General features: G+C 40.0%; 1 protein-coding gene across 5 annotated transcripts in view; it reads right to left on the bottom strand.

The window, feature by feature from the left end:
• Positions 1-10721: 10721 nt before the first annotated feature.
• The window catches only part of LOC121592753 (protein rhomboid), a 47084-nt gene continuing 40189 nt past the window's right edge, over positions 10722-17616 (bottom strand). For 3 of the 5 annotated variants that reach the window (XM_041914513.1, XM_041914514.1, XM_041914512.1), the window contains exons 4-7: positions 15694-15836; positions 15414-15535; positions 15138-15284; positions 10723-15006 (exon numbers count right to left, since the gene is read on the bottom strand). In XM_041914513.1, coding sequence (XP_041770447.1) covers positions 14696-15006; positions 15138-15284; positions 15414-15535; positions 15694-15836 — 723 coding nt within the window. In that variant the 3' untranslated portion in view covers positions 10723-14695. Of the gene's footprint in view, positions 15007-15137; positions 15285-15413; positions 15536-15693; positions 15837-17616 lie in introns of all 5 variants that reach the window. The other 2 variants (XM_041914509.1, XM_041914511.1) reach the window with 1 other exon arrangement.

Genomic DNA, 17616 nt, shown 5'->3' with positions numbered 1-17616 from the left:
TAGGAAGTGCTTCGCAAGTAGTTTTTCTTGATATTTTCTCTCCAGTGCTAGAAACAAAATATAAATTTGTGGTGTACAACTTTCACGACTTTTTTGATGGCATAATTGGGACTGAAATAGTATTTGCACACAATATCAATTTAATTACACGTGCCCGAGAGATCGAACTCACAAAGCCGGACAATAGCAAGTATAAAATACCACTGCATTTCTATTATCCGAAAAAAATGTGTCGTGAGTATAGTAGTGTGACAATCGATCAGATACTTGACGTAGAATCTAACACACACATCGCACACCTAACAAGAGAAGAGCGAGAATCTCTCGTTACAGTTCTTAACCAACACAGTCATGCTTTTCACGATACAGACTCAAAGCTGACGTGTACCACTAATGTCGAATGTCGAATAAGAACCACAGATGATGCACCGGTGTACCAAAAAAGCTATCCCTACCCCGTCGCTTATAAAAACGAAGTGGAACAGCAAATTTCAAAGATGTTAGCGGACGGTATTATTCGTCCTTCACGATCCGCCTGGAACTCGCCACTTTGGGTCGTTCAAAAAAAGGGAAACAGTGAATGTTCTGACGGAGAGGAAAAGTTACGATTAGTGATCGATTATAGGCGTCTTAATCAGAAAACCATCTCTGAAAAATACCCTATCCCAGACATACAAAATATTCTTGACCAGTTAGGTGGGAATAAATATTTCACTACACTCGACCTTGCTTCTAGTTTCCATCAAATTAAGGTCAATGATCTCGACATAGAAAAAACAGCATTCTCTGTTAATAGCGGAAAGTATGAGTTTTTACGAATGCCATTTGGCTTGAAAAATGCGCCAGCCATTTTCCAACGTGCAATAGACGATGTGTTTCGTGAACACATAGGAAAAATTTGCTATGTCTACATAGACGATCTTGTGGTTTTTGGACGCAATTTAACCGAACATATCCACAACTTAAAAGTAATTTTGTCCACTTTGGAAGAAGCGAATCTTAAAGTTCAGCTACAAAAATCGAAATTTCTTTGTCAAAGTGTGGAATATCTCGGTTATATAATTACGTTGGATGGAATAAGACCTAACCAAGCTAAGATATTGACCATAAAAAACTGGCCAAAACCAACTAACACAAAGGAATTAAGAAGTTTTTAGGCATGGTCGGCTACTATCGACGGTTTATCAAAGGGTATGCTGATCTAACTAAACCCTTGTCTAACCATTTACGAGGAAAAAATAATTCTGATTCTTCACCAATCGAACTTACATCAGAAGAGTTAAAATGTTTCGAAAGTATGAAACAGGTAATATCGGGAAACGATATTCTTACGTACCCAGACTTCGACAAACCCTTTCTGATAACAACTGATGCCTCTAACTACGCCATAGGCGCCGTGCTCAGTCAAGGTGAAGTGGGGAAGGATAAACCAATACATTTTGCCTCGCGAACGCTTAACAAAAGAGAAGAAATTTTTCAGCGACTGAAAAAGAGATGTTAGCAATTTATTGGTCGCTGAAAGTTTTTCGAAACTACATCTACGGTCAAAAGTTTAAAATCATAACAGACCATCAGCCTCTAACATTTTCACTATCGTCAAAAAACGTCAATACCAAACTAAAGCGCTGGAAATCTTACTTAGAGGAACACGACTACGAAATGGTGTATACACCTGGTAAAAATAACGTGGTTGCCGACGCGCTCAGTCGCGTTCAGATATTTAGCCTAACGTCAACTCAGCATTCTGCTGAAGAAGACAGCTCAGACATGATTGAATGTACAGAAGCTCCTCTTAACGCTTTCAAGCTTCAAATAGTGTTAGAGAAGGATGCTAATGAGGATATTCTAGTTTCCTATCCTTTTCCCGGGTTCAAAAAAGTAATAATTAGAATGCACAATTTTACAGAACAGTCTCTTACGGATATTATTAAGAAATACTTCATTCCTAATAAATTAACCGGTTTGAATTGTTCAGAAGAAATCCTAGGAAAATTTCAAAATATCTTCAAAGAATATTCAAGCACAAGAATGTATAAGATACGTTTCACGCAAAATATTTTGAAGGATATTACGAACACAGAAGAACAAGAAAACATTATACAAGTTGAACACGAAAGGGCCCATCGAGGCATAGAGGAAAACAAACGTAAAATTTTGAGGAAATTTTATTTTCCCAAAATGACACAAAAAATTAGAAATTTCATTAAAGTTTGCGATGCGTGCAATACATGCAAATATGATAGGCGACCATTGAAAGTACAATTGCAGGAAACACCTATACCAAACCATCCTTTTGAGATTTTGCACTTGGACATATACCAGATAGACGGGAAAGCTTTCTTTCAAGTGTTGATAAATTTTCGAAATTTGGAAGAATGATCCCCATTAAATCAAAACAAACGATTCATATTAGAAAAGCTTTCGAACAAACAATTACATCATATATAATTCCATCTATTGTAGTAACGGATAACGAGAAATCTTTTCTATCAGCAGAAATTCGAGGGATAATGCTAGACCTTAATATAACAGCTTACATCACACCAAGCAATAAATCTGAGGTTAATGGTCAAGTAGAACGCTTCCATTCTACGATTACCGAAATGTATCGCATACAAAAACGTCTGCAACCTAACTACTCAACTAAAAGGCGTATGGCGATAGTAGTAGGAAAATACAACGACACTATACATAGTGTAACTAAGAAAACTCCAAAAGAAATCCTTTTAGGTATTTCTCAAAATCCAGCATCCGTTGAAGAAATTGACGAAGTTAGAAATAGGATTTATGATGAGGTAATTGTACAATTGAAACAAGCTCAAAGCAAGCAACAAAAAACTCATAATAAACTAAGGCAAGTACCTCCGCAGTTAGAAGTAGGGCAAGAAATCTTTGTAAAAGATAAAGTCTTCAAGGGGAAAGAAAAGCCCATATTTAAGAGGAATTTCGTGCAAGATGACAAACGTGTCACTGTTCAAAATGAAAATAACTTTAAAATACACAAAACAAATGTCAAAACTTAATCATCTCCAAATAACTATATACCGATTTTTTTTTGGCTCTAAAGTTGATTCAGGAGAATCAACACTAGAAGGATGGGGCAGTTACCACGTTGTAAATATCTTATTAGTATTTGTATAGGTTATTAGATATAGCGTTAAGTAGTATTGCGTTGATAGTGTTAGATCTAATTAGAAGTATGCGTGAAACACATATGTAATGGATATTTTTGGTAGAATAAACTCAGTCTGTAAGCAACCTCCGAAGAGAAGCGACTCGACTCGATAACTTATATACAGACAATACATATTTCAGCGGATTTCAGCCATTATAAATTTGAGATTTTTTCCCTTTTCCCTTGCAGTGATATTGTGTCAAATCAGAAAACCGCGATTGTGTAAATATGCGTGTACCAGGTTTCGCGGATCTCGAACACTACCTGTACGTGGAGAGTCTTAAAGCTTGTTAGTCTGCTCAAGTGCTTCCTAAAGCTATGCGCTCTTTAAAACTATGTTAGTCACACATACAGGACTACAAATCAACTGAACTTGTGATCAGGAAAGCCCTTCTGATCTTAAGCCAATGGAATCCATTTTTATTGATATGATTGTTGATTTGTGTGCCCAATATGCGTTAGCCATGTTCATATTTTGATAAACGAATTCATAGTTTACATGACAAATATAAAAATGGCAATTTTCAAGAAGCTTTTCACGTCATGTTTATTATGGCACAGCCTTGAAATAGCTTTTGGTGCCAATTGAACGCGTTTCAAACAAATATATATTTTTAAACTTATTCATTATAAAACTAAAAAGATGCATATTATTGAGGTGCTTTGATATTTTTCAAATTAACTTAATGTATTTCAACAATAAAATTTTCTTAGCATGGATTTCTGCTCATACCCGAGCGATTTCATCAGTAAAAAATATTAAGACAACATAATAATTCTCAATTAATTCTCAAACATCGATATGACTTCATATTCATTACTTCATTGTCGCCTCAAGAACGCTCAACTCAAGAATATTCATAACGATACGCTGTAATTTTGATAATTTATTTGCGCCTTACATCTTAAAGGTCTAAAAATGGTTTAAACTAGTAGTCTTAACAGAGTTCTGTAGATGAGCCCTTTAAGTCTTAAGTAAGTTTTGTTATAGTCTTATAAGTTTATACAAGACATTCAAATGAAAAAGGAAGACTCAATGGAATAACCGTAACAACAACGTTAATACTATGATAAGATTAAAAATGTTCCTTAGGACGCTACCGTTTGATCCAAAATTTATTTGTAGAGGCATTTCTGCTTCTATAGTACATGTCAGTCAATTGCGGACACCTGAAGAAAAGAGTTATTTTCAACTTCACAGGTTCCTCTACTAATTCTCAGACCATGCCTTCGTTATAAAACCTTGTCGGTGTTTTTCCTACCTTATCTCTATGCATGTATGCACAAATAAGATAATAAATCCAAAAACTGTCCAAGTTATATCCTTTCCGATGAATGATTTTGTTAGTAACATAAATTTAATGAACATTTTTTTAAAGAAACAATTCGTGTTTGGCCTTCAAACTCATACAAAATCGTTGATGTCCGGGAGTATCTTACTCATTACTATGTGGAATTGGAACATTACTTTTTGTTAATCAATCAAGGTACTTGAAGTCCAATAAGAGCAATTTCTGTAAGATAAATACATGCAAAATAACAAAATCGGTCAATCAACAGGAATAAAAAACGCAAGCTCTTACACTTTTTTGGCATATTATTTTGGAAAAGGTGCAGCTTACAACATTATACTTCTGCTAGATGTTTAGTAATCAGATGCATTCAGATGTCAACACACCAACGTCCTATCAAAAATCCCAAGTAAGAGTTCGCTGTTTGTAACGCACGTAAATGCTGTTCACAACCAATACCAGGTCAAAAACAATGATTTTCAAAATGACACCAAAATCAACATAAAATTTACTATTTGGTGTTCGATAAACCAGTTTTTGCTATTATTTTTGCGTACTAAATCTTGTTAGATGACACAAAACTATGCAAAACAAGAGGCCTATGTCAAATTGAAAATAATCATCTACAGTTTTTTAAAACTTTTTTTACATCAAAGTTTTAACTATTGTAACGTTACTATAATCGTCAAATGCAGAGTAAAATGAGTTTGACATCGCTGACCTAAGCCATACATCAATAAGCTACATTTCATAACTGAGCGGTATTAGAGATTTGGATATATTGCATAAATTATATGAGCATGCTGTTCAAGGAAAATTTCATCAATCAAGCTTAAATGACTAGCCTTTTCTGTGCCGTCTGTGTATGCTTTTCTTTTTAATTTTGATCTAAGTTTTTCTATGAAGCTAATATTTATATTTAGGTGACCATAGTGAAAGCAAGACAATCTTCATGGGTTTCCCATTTGTTTAGTCATACGTACCCGCCGAGGGATTCACATGACTCAAATAATTGACAGTCGGACTTGGGAGCACTGTACTATAAAACATTATTCATATTTTTACAACATAGAATAAAGCCACCTTTGCCCTTCCGAAAGGGCGATCGCTGCTGCAGCTGATGGCGCAATGCTTTCGCACCGCATTAATATGCAGCGCTTCTCATAACTGGCTCATATTGGGGTGGATAAAAAGGGGTAATTAAAAGATGGCATTGTATAAAACGGTGCCCACCGCCATAAGGTATATTATGCCTCTTTAATTACTTATTATATGAGCTGGAAGTTAGTGCTTGTATGGAACCCATGGAACTGATTAAATGAAGGGAGCGTTGTAACATTCCAAGAGCGCTGAGCAGAGAACAAACTGATCTGATAATGATGAAAGGCAAATAATTGAAAGCACGTAGCGAAGTAGTAATGCTGATTGGCAATCAACAGTGCTACAGAAGACACATCACTTGTGTCTTTAAGGTTTCAGTTTTAATGCGTCCTGTGGCAACACTTTCGGAGACAACGGAGACCCGCCCTAAGGGAAGGAAACCAAGCGATCAGGGATACGGCGACGCACAAAGTGTGGCCTCGAACTCCATAACAAATGGATCAACTTCTTCCGCACGGGCTCAGTCAACCATCGCGACCTGCCTCGCCCTGAGACAACCACCTGTCTAGCCCGTTCCCAGCCCGTGTGTTGTTTTTCGGTGAAAAGAAGCTTTAGCGCTCTTGATGCCGGCTGTGTACGGTGTTGTGATTTCCCGTGCAGTAACGGTAGAAGAGTGAGTTGGTGTGTGTATGTGTGAGTAGTGTGGTGGATGGATTAAGAACAATAATTTTACCACGCTCTTCGGAAGTCCCAGGGAAGGCAAGAGCGCTGCCGCCGCCGGCTTATGATGCGGGGGCAGACAATTAGTTCCGTGCGGATTGAAATCATCATCAACCGTTGCGATCGCGCGCACCTTTTTGGGGGAGGTGAGTGCTGTGGAAGTGAAGGAAAAAGACGGCGTTCGTGTGCGGATGGGAACCCAAAAAAGAGCACCTTCGCGCTTTACTTAGTTTTATGGAGCATGGTGCCCCTTTCGAGAGCGCGAAGAACGCCGGTGTGCGCGTTAGTAGTGAGTACATTAAGCTGTTGTTAGGCGTACGGTACTGTTGTTTCAATTGTTTTTGGGGCCATGTTCTGAAATTCGACTCAAAATTTCTTCCCTTCCCGGTGCCCTATGGTGTTGGATGAGTTTGGCGCGATACATGGCAGCAACACCAGAGCAGCAGCATCTCGTGGGATTTAGATGGTAGTAGACAGATCAATAATGCTACTTGTGAAGCTTTCAGCACCATCATCACCAACTTCAATGCGGCACAGTATCTCTCTCTCTTTACCCCTGGCCCATTGCAACAGGGCATCGAATTTGAAACAAATTATTGCAATTATTCTGTAATACATACTATTAAGCCGATAATTGCTGTTTGCTATCGAATTTGAGCTGTTCGCCAGTTTCACCATCCTCGCGCGGAAGGTGTGTGTGTGTTTGCAGAAGAACTCATTAAACTCATCTGTCTTGTTCTATTTTATGCGCCCTCCTCGCGAGAGAGTACATTCCGGAGCAGAGGTGAACAAAGAGGCGCCATCATAAACCGACCACCACACAACACTTGGCTCTGAGTGCGCGGCGGTGGCGCCAGCCTGGTAGGCAGTCAAATTAAACGGTACCGAAACTGTTCTGACTGCGGAGGGAAACGTATCGTCGGTGTGCGCCCCAGCACCTCGACTTTGGCGGTAATGCGTCCAGCGTGTCTTAAGCAAACACCTGTTAGTGAGAGGGATGTTAGCAGCCGTGGTGTTTGGTGCAATTGAACCCGTGCAAAAGTGGTGTGTGTGTGTACTTTTGTGTTCTGGTTTCGAATTCAGATCTGTTGTTTAGGAGCAGTGTATCATCTCTATTGCGCGCGTCCCTCTGTCCATGCGATTGTTAGTCAATATTGCTTCTTGGGGGTTCTTTTTTCCTTTCTTCAACAGCTGGCGGTGGCAGGTTGGAAAAGAATGCTGCTAATGCACAGATAATTAGCTTTAATTAGAAAGTAATCAACCTTCGTCGAGAGGCGGTGTTGTATTGGTTTTTCCTAATAATGTATGCTATTTTAGATTAAAGCATGATGCTGGAGCGGGCGGCTTTAATGGAACCATTCGGAGATAGAGAGAGAGAGAGAGAGAGAGAGAGAGAGAGAGAGAGAGAGAGAGAGAGAATCTGCCGACGGTGCCGGAATTGTTGTTACCGTATCAATCAAAAATGGAAATTTTGTTCGGGAAAATTAAATTAATCAAAGGCCTACTCCGAGAGTGATAGAGTGGAGTGGAAGCCCTTTTTATTTTTCGGTCATTTATCTCCCAGTTGCGCCGGGTGGGGAAGGATATAAAAACTTATGCGTATGTTAATTCCTGAAATGGTAGAGAAACAACTTCAGCATTGATTGGTACTGGATACTGGTATAGGATGATACATATGATAAATATTCTCTTCAACTCACGGGCAAGATATTTCCAGCAATGGAAGCAACAGTTAACGTTACCATCGTCGATCGCGCTAGTGCCTTGGCCGTGCATGTACAGGCATTCCCCGATACACGCTATTGATGCGGACCAGAGGCAATAGCGTATCAGCGTATAATAGCGAACATTAGCGTAAATCTAATTTCGAGATTATCAGAAAAATTAAAGGTAATTTTCGTATAATTTTGCTCAAAAGGTAGGTCTTTTGGCCACTAAATTAGTTAATTGACCTGATTTCAACTGAAGGTTAAGGTTTTGTACCTACTGTATTAAAATGATTTTTCAAATTCTACCAAAAGGCAATTCATTTTGCATTTGACATTTGATGGGTAAAAAATCAGTACAATTTGATCTAAGACCTGTCAAATTTAAAAAGGCGCGTATATAGAGTAAGGCGTATATCAGAGAATACCTGTACTTGAAAGATCCTTACATACACATAACCTTGAGAACATTAGAATTCGATAGAGCTAAGCACTGTGTCATAAAAATGAATTTGGAATAAATGTTCCCGTAAATCCAGTAAATAAAAATGAAAGGAATTGGATTTAGATGGAACAACATCTATCAGATAAGTAAATTTTATTCTAGAAAGTGTAACTACTGTGGATATGTGTCCCCGCCATAGGGTAGTATTTAGGACCAAACAAACGTCCCTGAAAAAACTTTACAATGGTAATATCAAAATCGTCACTACGAGGAATTGTCGTAGCTCGAGTGGGTCGTATGTCGAGGGTCTCTTGTATTATCACAATCAGACATATTCTAAAATAAACAGATTGTTTAACTTGTGGAAACAAAAGACAATAGGACACATGCTAGAACATTACTTGAAAATAATTGAACAAATAATGACGAAAGTGAGGAACTAGACCTCCTTTTGAAATTCTCAAAATTTATAGAAATAAACAAATTTATCACGAAATTTGTGTATATCTTCTTGAGAAATGGATAGCTTAAAAATAAACAACAAAAAATCGAATTGCAGTCAATAGGTACGAATTATCTATAAAAAAATAAAATAAACATGCGCCAGTCTGTACAAGGAGAGGCAATAAGAAGACAAATGATTCTTCAACATCTTTCCGTTTAATGAAATGGACAAAATATTACACATATTTTAGTTAATGTAATAATACTTACAAAAGTAGTGCAGGCGTTCACCACCAAAAACAAAAAGCTATGAAAACTGCCTATAACGAATTGAGCACTGTTTTCAAAAAATGAATGAAAAAATGAATCTTGTGTGTTCTTGTAAGCATAAGAATAGCCCAACAGTTTCACCTTCCCAGGCAGGAAATCATTACAAAAGAAGCACTGGAATGGCACCACAGAAACAAAAACCTCTTTATTCTTTCCGTTTGCAATGTACAACAGCATGGATAATATGCAAGAACTGCTTTGTATTCGATGAGTAGCATTGCAAATCTCCGTACGTGACGTTGCTTCTAATGACCGGAACCAGCGTGTAGCGGCTTCCGAAAATAGTTACCGATACACCGGGGCGGTCCGTTGTACCGAGCAAAAATATGCTATGCTAGAATTATGAGTAAAATATTTAAATCGTAAACGAAGAAAGCCTGTAGAAACAATCAATATGATCAATTTGCCGCTACAAACACGCGCAAAAAAGAGATGCGTCATCAGCTCTTTTGTGATACAAAATTGTACGCAAGCTGATAGTTTTCCTATAGCATTGTATGACGTGATCAAGAAGCTTAGTAGTTTGGCTTGAGGAATAAACTTAAATCATGCACCTTCCGTTATTGGTTGGTCAATTGGAGAATTTACGATATTTATTCTATACATTGGCATAGACTCATAGGTCATATATAGAATTAATTCGAACATTAGCAGCCTAATTTTCACCTCGTATACGCATACTTATTCAATTCTCTACAGGTTCTTAGTATGCATACTATTTTCTTGTTAATTAAACATCACGCTCGTGCGTATTTACACTCTCCAAAGATCCTGAATCCAACGCATATTCCAAGAGCAATTCGAATCCAGCGGCAGATGAGGAAATTCACGTCAAAATTAAAAAAAAAGTAAATATAGAAAACACTCACCATTTCAACGGCTGTACAAAATTCATTGGCTGCATGTTTTGAGCTGGCACTCGAAGTAACATAAACCGTCTTCTTTCAGTACGATGCAACAAATATACGCTTCTGGTAGATTCGCGATGGACAGGATGTAGAATAGATTTCTGAAAAAGATTTGACTTTGAATAACTATAGGAAACTGATGACGACAACCTTCAGAGAATCGTGCACAACTGGACAAAACTTCATACCTTTATTTCATTTTGCAATTCTGCAATTCTGCGTTGCGCTCTTCTTGAATCAGTTCTGGTGTGATCTCCTTCAGGTTTTTGCCTTTTTTACTCAACATTTTTACTCAAAGTTTATTTCCGTTTTATCTTACCCTCTTCAATTTCAACTTTCATTTTCATGTGATCCTTTTTTCTATTTGGCATAAACGTCCTACGTGGTCATGCCTACTAAATCATTACCACGCAAAACTGGATAGTCACAAATTCCTTGCTACTGAGGGGCGGCCCATTCTAGGCTTGAACCCATGACGGGCATGTTATTTAGTGGGGTTCCAGTTGACGACTGTACCACGGGATCGCCTCTTTTCATGTGATATGATCAGTAACTACATTCAGTATTCAGTCTCTACAATAAGAAAAAAAACGATGGTGTTTTACAATGAATTTGCTTTTGTTTATTATTTTCTTGAAAAAAAACGCCCTCTATGCACCATTTTCCATTGGTATAAGTTCTTGTTGCTTATTTGAATTCTGTTTTGTGACTAATTACAAAATTCTCACCTCAGTCCCTCACTGTGGTGTGAGTGTGTATGTGGGGTCGTCGTTTATAGGTGTATTCTCTACTATCGTTTTATTTTTACCAATAAAAATCTCTCTCGAACGAGAACAATTTCAGGCGCAGTTGAATGTAGGTGTGATTGCTAGTAGATTGATTTTGTAGTGTTTTGTTTTGTGCTTGTACTAATTTTAATTTAACTGGTGTTGCGACTAACTTTTCATTATTATTTTGACTATTAGTTTTTGTTACATGGCGTATTGCTTCATGTATACTTTTCCATTGAAGGCCATTTTGGTATGGAGTGATGTAAACGGGAAATGGGTTTTGTTTTTACGTTATTTAATGTCAAATGGAATTTGCTGGACGGGAGTTCTTCCTACCTTTTCCCAATCACACAATTATTAGTTAGTTGGACAACCAAAACAAGAAAGAAATCCAGTATCGAAGTATAAAAAACGCATAAGAAACGCTTTACAGCGTATATAAAACTTGTGCGCACACTGTGTTTCCTGATACTGATTGCAACAAAGTTTGTTAAACAGAAATAAATATTTTTTTCCCATCGAACGAACACCCTTTCATTTGTTTTTGCATCCATATTCGATTCTAGCCTTTCACCTTGCAATCATTCTTCTCTTTGTCTTCATATTAATCTTTGGTGTGTCTGTCCTTTGAAAATAGAACGAAAATCAAACTAGATTGAAATGGTATTCTGCATTATGATTCTATTGTAGGCTAGGGGGTTTCTCCGCCAGGAAACTGTTTGAATGATTCACATCAACCTAACAGCATAAACCTTGGCCATATAGACACTTCTCTCCCTTTCTACTCTTTCTAGTGATGTGTGATGATGAGGGGGATGTTACTGATGGCAGTACTGATACGGATTTTCGGGCTTCATTTAATTAGTGAGATCGTTTTACCTGTCGCGTGGTTTATAAACAAAAACTACGCACCTCCGGCTTAAGGTGCTTTTGGTGGTTATGAGGTTGGTATATGCGGTAATAGGTTAATTACGAAGCTAAGCTTCACTCAACCGCCACACCGAATGTGAAACGAAAGGGAAAACACAGAATATAACCGAGTGCAATAAATAAATTAATTTATCCAGCATTTTTTAGATACCGATAGCACCAACAACACCTTCTTTGTGCCAAGTGTCTGAGTTTGTTTGCTCTCTTTGTTATACAATGACTTGAATTGGTTGCGTTCAGTGATGTGATTTTTCCCCCTTCTCGTCGATTCGTTCGTGGGCTCGTGCGTTTCTTAATTGCCATGGTTGTATGTGTGTGTTTTTTTTTTAGCTTTCACTCTAGTTTTCGATTGCTATCAATCCCCACTTGCACATCACAATTCGAAACAGAGATGAGAATTTCTTTTGGATCTTTTCGTTCTTTAGTTTGATGGTGAGGTTTTGGTGGTTTTGCCATGATTTAGCGGGTATTTTGATTTATTTGCTGTTTCTTTTCCTCCTATACATTGTTCTGTAGTAGTGTTTCTTTACCCGAAGTTCGCTCTTTTCGAAGCGACAGGCAAAAGAGCTGAAGTTAATTTAGTGTAATTTAATAATAATAATAGAATAATAATAATAATATAATAATAATAATAATAATAATAATAATAATAATATAATAATAATAATGCCTAGAATACAATACAATAATTAGAATATTTCCGTAGAGATTTGACTAGATTTGGTGATTTTCGTATTGTAGAATATTATCTTATCTTGTTTTCTTTTCTGTTCTGTTTGTCGATTTTCCAATCGCTTCGCTCGTTGGTTCATCCATTTCTGCTACGCTAAATCTTTGTCACACTCTGCGGATTAGTCTTCCGTTCTTTCGTCGAATAACATACGCACTCAACTCACACACTGTGCGATCGGAACGCAACACACTAACCTTTCGAAAACCCTTAACTTTTCCGTCCATTCGATTGTCCAAATCCTTTCCACACCATACAGACACACACGCACACACGGAATCTTCCCTCCTCACACGTAATTCTTGTTTATTCGCTTCCTATTGTACTAGCAACTACTAGAGCACACTAGCTAGTCGTTAACAGTAGACCTTCTTTTTTAAAAAAGCCAATTTTATTTCGAAATAATAAATAATGTTCACGTGACACGCAAAACTTCGTTCGATCACTGCCGCATTTTTTGTTTTGTTTTAGTTTCGTTACTTATTGTTCTGGCTGCTACATCGTACGGTTTACAGGTGTTGTGTCTTTTGTTAAGTGTCCAATATGAGTTCAGAGTAAACCCTGAGTGAGTTTTGTGTCTGCTTGCTAACTTTTTGTTCAACTTTCTAACAGAGCAGCACTAAACGGTATTTAATTTCTATTTCATTTGGCTTTACGGCTACATTCAAACTTGAAGAAAGACGAAGGCTGCGGGTACTACTAAATGTTTTAGTCAACGCGGCAGTGATGTGTATACGCTCCCTATCCTTCAATGACAAACACGGACGGTTGTTGATTGAGTTGAATACTATACAGCCGCTACACCGTACTCATACTTTCCTTCAGGCAGTTTGCACACTGCAGTCCATAAAAATAATTCACTATTAAAGGCGTCACACGAGTCGGTGCCACTCAACTGGCTGTGTGGAACCGAACCACCACATCCGTCGATCCCTCTACATTTGCATTTGTCGTTTGGCAGTTTGTTTTAGTGATGTAATAAGGTGAAAAAGGAACTCAACATGATGATGACGAGAGTTATGTATCGTGTGATGGAGGAGTGCAGCTAACTGCTCTACTTTTATGTCTCGTTGCTCAATTGATGGATGAAGCGACAGCGACGAGGAAGTGCGCGTGCACGCGTGCGGATGACGATGACCGTTGGTGCTGATTTTGAAGAAGGAACGACGACGATCGGATATTCGAAAGCAGGGAAAACGAAGACAAAAACCAGCGTGCATGCGGGTTACTTGTCTCATCGTGTTTTTCCCTGCGCAGTCTTTGGTATACTGGTATTAGTTAGGAATTGTTCTATCATTTTCACTGACCGCAAGTTTTGCTTCCTTTGACGCACTCTGCTCTCCAGAATGTTCACGTACATACTACACACCCAAACAAACGCAGCAAGAGCAGTTGCAGTACGACGGGTGCGATCCTTTGCGCTGCATCGTTTCCCGCGTACCGTGGGTGTAGGGTTATCAATAAAATATAAAGTCTATGTACAATCACATTTAGTTGGGCACTTCCCTCCTTCTGCTTCCTCTCTCTTTCTCGCTGAGGTGTTGAGTTATTCGCGCGCAAGGTCGAAAAAGAAGGGAGCAGCACTGTCCGATGCAGCATGATAGACAATGTTCGCACATGTACGCGTGTGTATGTGTAATATACCCGTGTCTACGGCCTGTCGGTGCTGGCCCGTTCTCGTCAAAGGCAAGCAAGTGGAGGCGCGGTCAAAGGACCCTTTCACTTCTTAGTGTACACGCACAGATGGCTCTTTGGAAGTTACTGTAGATTACACCCCATCATCACCTACCAGAGGCGCACGATGAAGTATGTATATGCGTCTGTGTGCACGCGTGCGTGTGTATGTGTATCTATTATGGGACATTCCACAATCCGGGAGGATAGTTTTCATCGACCGTGGACAGAATATATGCTCGTTTAACGACGATCAGAAGCACAGGTGGGAACGGTAGGTGGCGTTTAGAACGCACTTTTCGAGTGTTACACAGTGCCGGATGGGATACGTGGCTAACGGCACTGCCGTTACTGGAAGGAATGGGAGGTCCTAGGGTCGATCAAGGTGTCCCGGTTGGCTTTTGCACTCTCCTGTACGCACACAATCTCCCTCACACACATACTACCACACACACATGTACATATACACACTAGAAGCCGAAGTTGGTGAATAGATGCTGTTTGAATACCTCTTCACTTTCCTCCTCTAGCCTCTGGACGGTGACGGTGTTGAGCAGGTTGAACACGATGGCGAAGATGGTGCAGGCGGCGTACACCCCAAGTGCCACCCACCAGAGGAGCTGTTCGTGCAACTTCTGTTCGAAGTTTTTGAGCACCAGCAGCCCGATCGTGAGCCCGGCCAGAGCCCCCGTCAGATGCGCCACGTACGATACCGACGGTGCCCCACTGGCCGGTTCCACCGAGTACCGAGAGTAGATGGCGAAACCTACATCACAGGACGCTGTTGGGGGGAAAAGAGCAAACGAAACAAAATAGATGTTAATATACTAAAGACTTGACAGTAAACGCGCAGTTATATCAAATTACTAAACGTCGAATCAGAAAGCAGAAAGGATTTATTGAAATACTTACCAAATAGGAATATCGCTAGTAGCCGTAGGATGCCATACTGCATATTGCGGTAATTTAGCATTACATTGGCTAAATGGGCAGCGAGCAGGGCATACACACCGCCGCTCGCACCAACGAGGTACACTTCCGGGTCGAATACGCTCGTCCCTATGGGATAGAGGAGGAAGAATAAAAATAAAGAAGAGTATAAAACATCGATCGCTACAGCAAAAGGGTGTGTTGTAAAATGCAGTTTGTTGTCAAAAGAAAACGTAATAAACGCAAACAATCGCTTACCTAACGAACCGGCCAGTACTCCCGCAAGATAAACACAACCTATCCTCGTTGATCCGTGTACCATCTCCAATGGTAGCCCAACGAGGAGTTGTATGATTAGATTGAACCCTAGATGGAACCAACTGCAACACGGGAGGCAAGGAAACAAGGAGAGAGAGAGAAAAAAAAACAAACGAATTAGATCCTTTGTTTCTGAAGTACAATGCTCGACTTTACTGTTTACCAGCAGTTACCAATGGGGGCGACTACCAGAGAGTAAAGCCCGACTAACTCTACTTACCCTGCATGCAGAACCATGTAGAATAGAAATCGCCACACTTCCTGCCGCTTGTCTGGTCGGTAAATGAACATCGAATCGATCGGAACCGGGCCCGCCGGATCCGCTGGACCTAACGTGAGTGAGTGGTAGACGAAGAACCCGAGCTGTAGAAATGGAAGAAAGAGGAGAAAGGATATTGCATGTTACTTGGTGAGCGAGCTGTCTCCGAGCGTGTTCAAATGTATTTTGCAAAGCAGTTAAAAAATGGTGAGTATGGGCAAACAACGCACTTTCCCCTCCTGGCAGCTTGCGAGTGTTGACGTGTGTTTCCGCATCCGGAGCAGAAAGAACGTAAGACACACGGTTGCTAAAATTAGGATTTCGTAAAATGCGGCACCTCCACACAGTTGATAAACAAACCCACCAGCACCCACCAAAGATCGATAATGAGAGTAAGAGTGGGTGTGGATGGGAGGTTGCGTGGTGTGAGATCAATAAACCGTTTTAATGTAAACACACACACATACAAATTGGCGAGTGGTGAATGAACGCAACACTATTACTCTAAATAAACCTGTGAATCAATGCATATTCCTGATGCCCTAGTAATCCAACTTATTCTTCTACACTTTCGCTTCTCGAGGTCGATTGACGGCTCGGAACTGAAATCCAGCTTCCTGGACCCTTCGGTACTAGTCCGCTATTGTATTGGTGAGAACACAATCTCTGGTAGTTTGCATCAAATGCCGTATGTCAGGTAATCCAATCGAAAGAACAACCCAACTACCAGCTGTACTATCGCCTGTATTTTGCAATGTCTGACTTACCCAAGAGTGTATCAATTGAATTCTTGTTCACTTCAGAGATAAAAAAAATATAGATCTCCTGCTGTTCTAACAACCCTCGCGACTCGTCAATACTTGCCGTGAGCGGATGCTATCGAATTCCTGAGAATTGAAAACAGCTATATTAATTGACAATGACGTGTGCGCATCCACATTGCGTGTGCGAGCTCGATTGGCAACTTCCGCTTGGTAGTAATCGCCGGTCAAGGTGGGCGCGGATTCGCGACCAAGAACCTTTGTGGGCACAGTAATCAATAAAATACACCGACCAATGACATAGAAGCATAGGAGCTTAAGGGTAATTCCGCAAAATCCGATAGCAAACAGCATTGGTGTAAATAATGTATTACAGAATAATTACATCTACATCCTACGAGATGCTGCTGCTCTGGTGTTGCTGCCGTGTATCATGCCAAACCCATCCAACACCATGGGGCGCCGGGAAGGGAAGAAATTTTGAGTCGAATTTCAGAACATGGCCCCAAAAACAATTGAAACAACAGTACCGTACGCCTAACAACAGCCTAATGTACTCACTACTAACGCGCGCACACCGGCGTTCTTCGCGCTCTCGATGCTCCATAAAACTAAGTAAAGCGCGAAGGTGCTCTTTTTTGGGTTCCCATCCGCACACGAACGCCGTCTTTTTCCTTCATTTCCACAGCACTCACATCCCCCAAAAAGGTGTGCGCAATCGCAACGGTTGATGATGATTTCAATCCGCACGGAACTAATTGTCTGCCCCCGCATCATAAGCCGGCGGCGGCAGCGCTTTTGCCTTCCCTGGGACTTCCGAAGAGCGTGGTAAAATTATTGTTCTTAATCCATCCACCACACTACTCACACATACACACACCAACTCACTCTTCTACCGTTACTGCACGGGAAATCACAACACCGTACACAGCCGGCATCAAGAGCGCTAAAGCTTCTTTTCACCGAAAAACAACACACGGGCTGGGAACGGGCTAGACAGGTGGTTGTCTCAGGGCGCGGCAGGTCGCGATGGTTGACTGAGCGCCCCCGCGCTTATTGCCTTTCCGTCGGAGGAAGTTGATCCATTTGTTATGGTTCGGAGCTACACATTTTGTGTGTCTAC

Source organism: Anopheles merus, chromosome 2L, assembly GCF_017562075.2.
Source record: "Anopheles merus strain MAF chromosome 2L, AmerM5.1, whole genome shotgun sequence".
Lineage (NCBI taxonomy): Eukaryota > Metazoa > Arthropoda > Insecta > Diptera > Culicidae > Anopheles > Anopheles merus.
The sequence above is the reverse complement of the archived record's forward strand: the minus strand, read 5'-3'. Positions and strand labels throughout refer to the sequence as shown.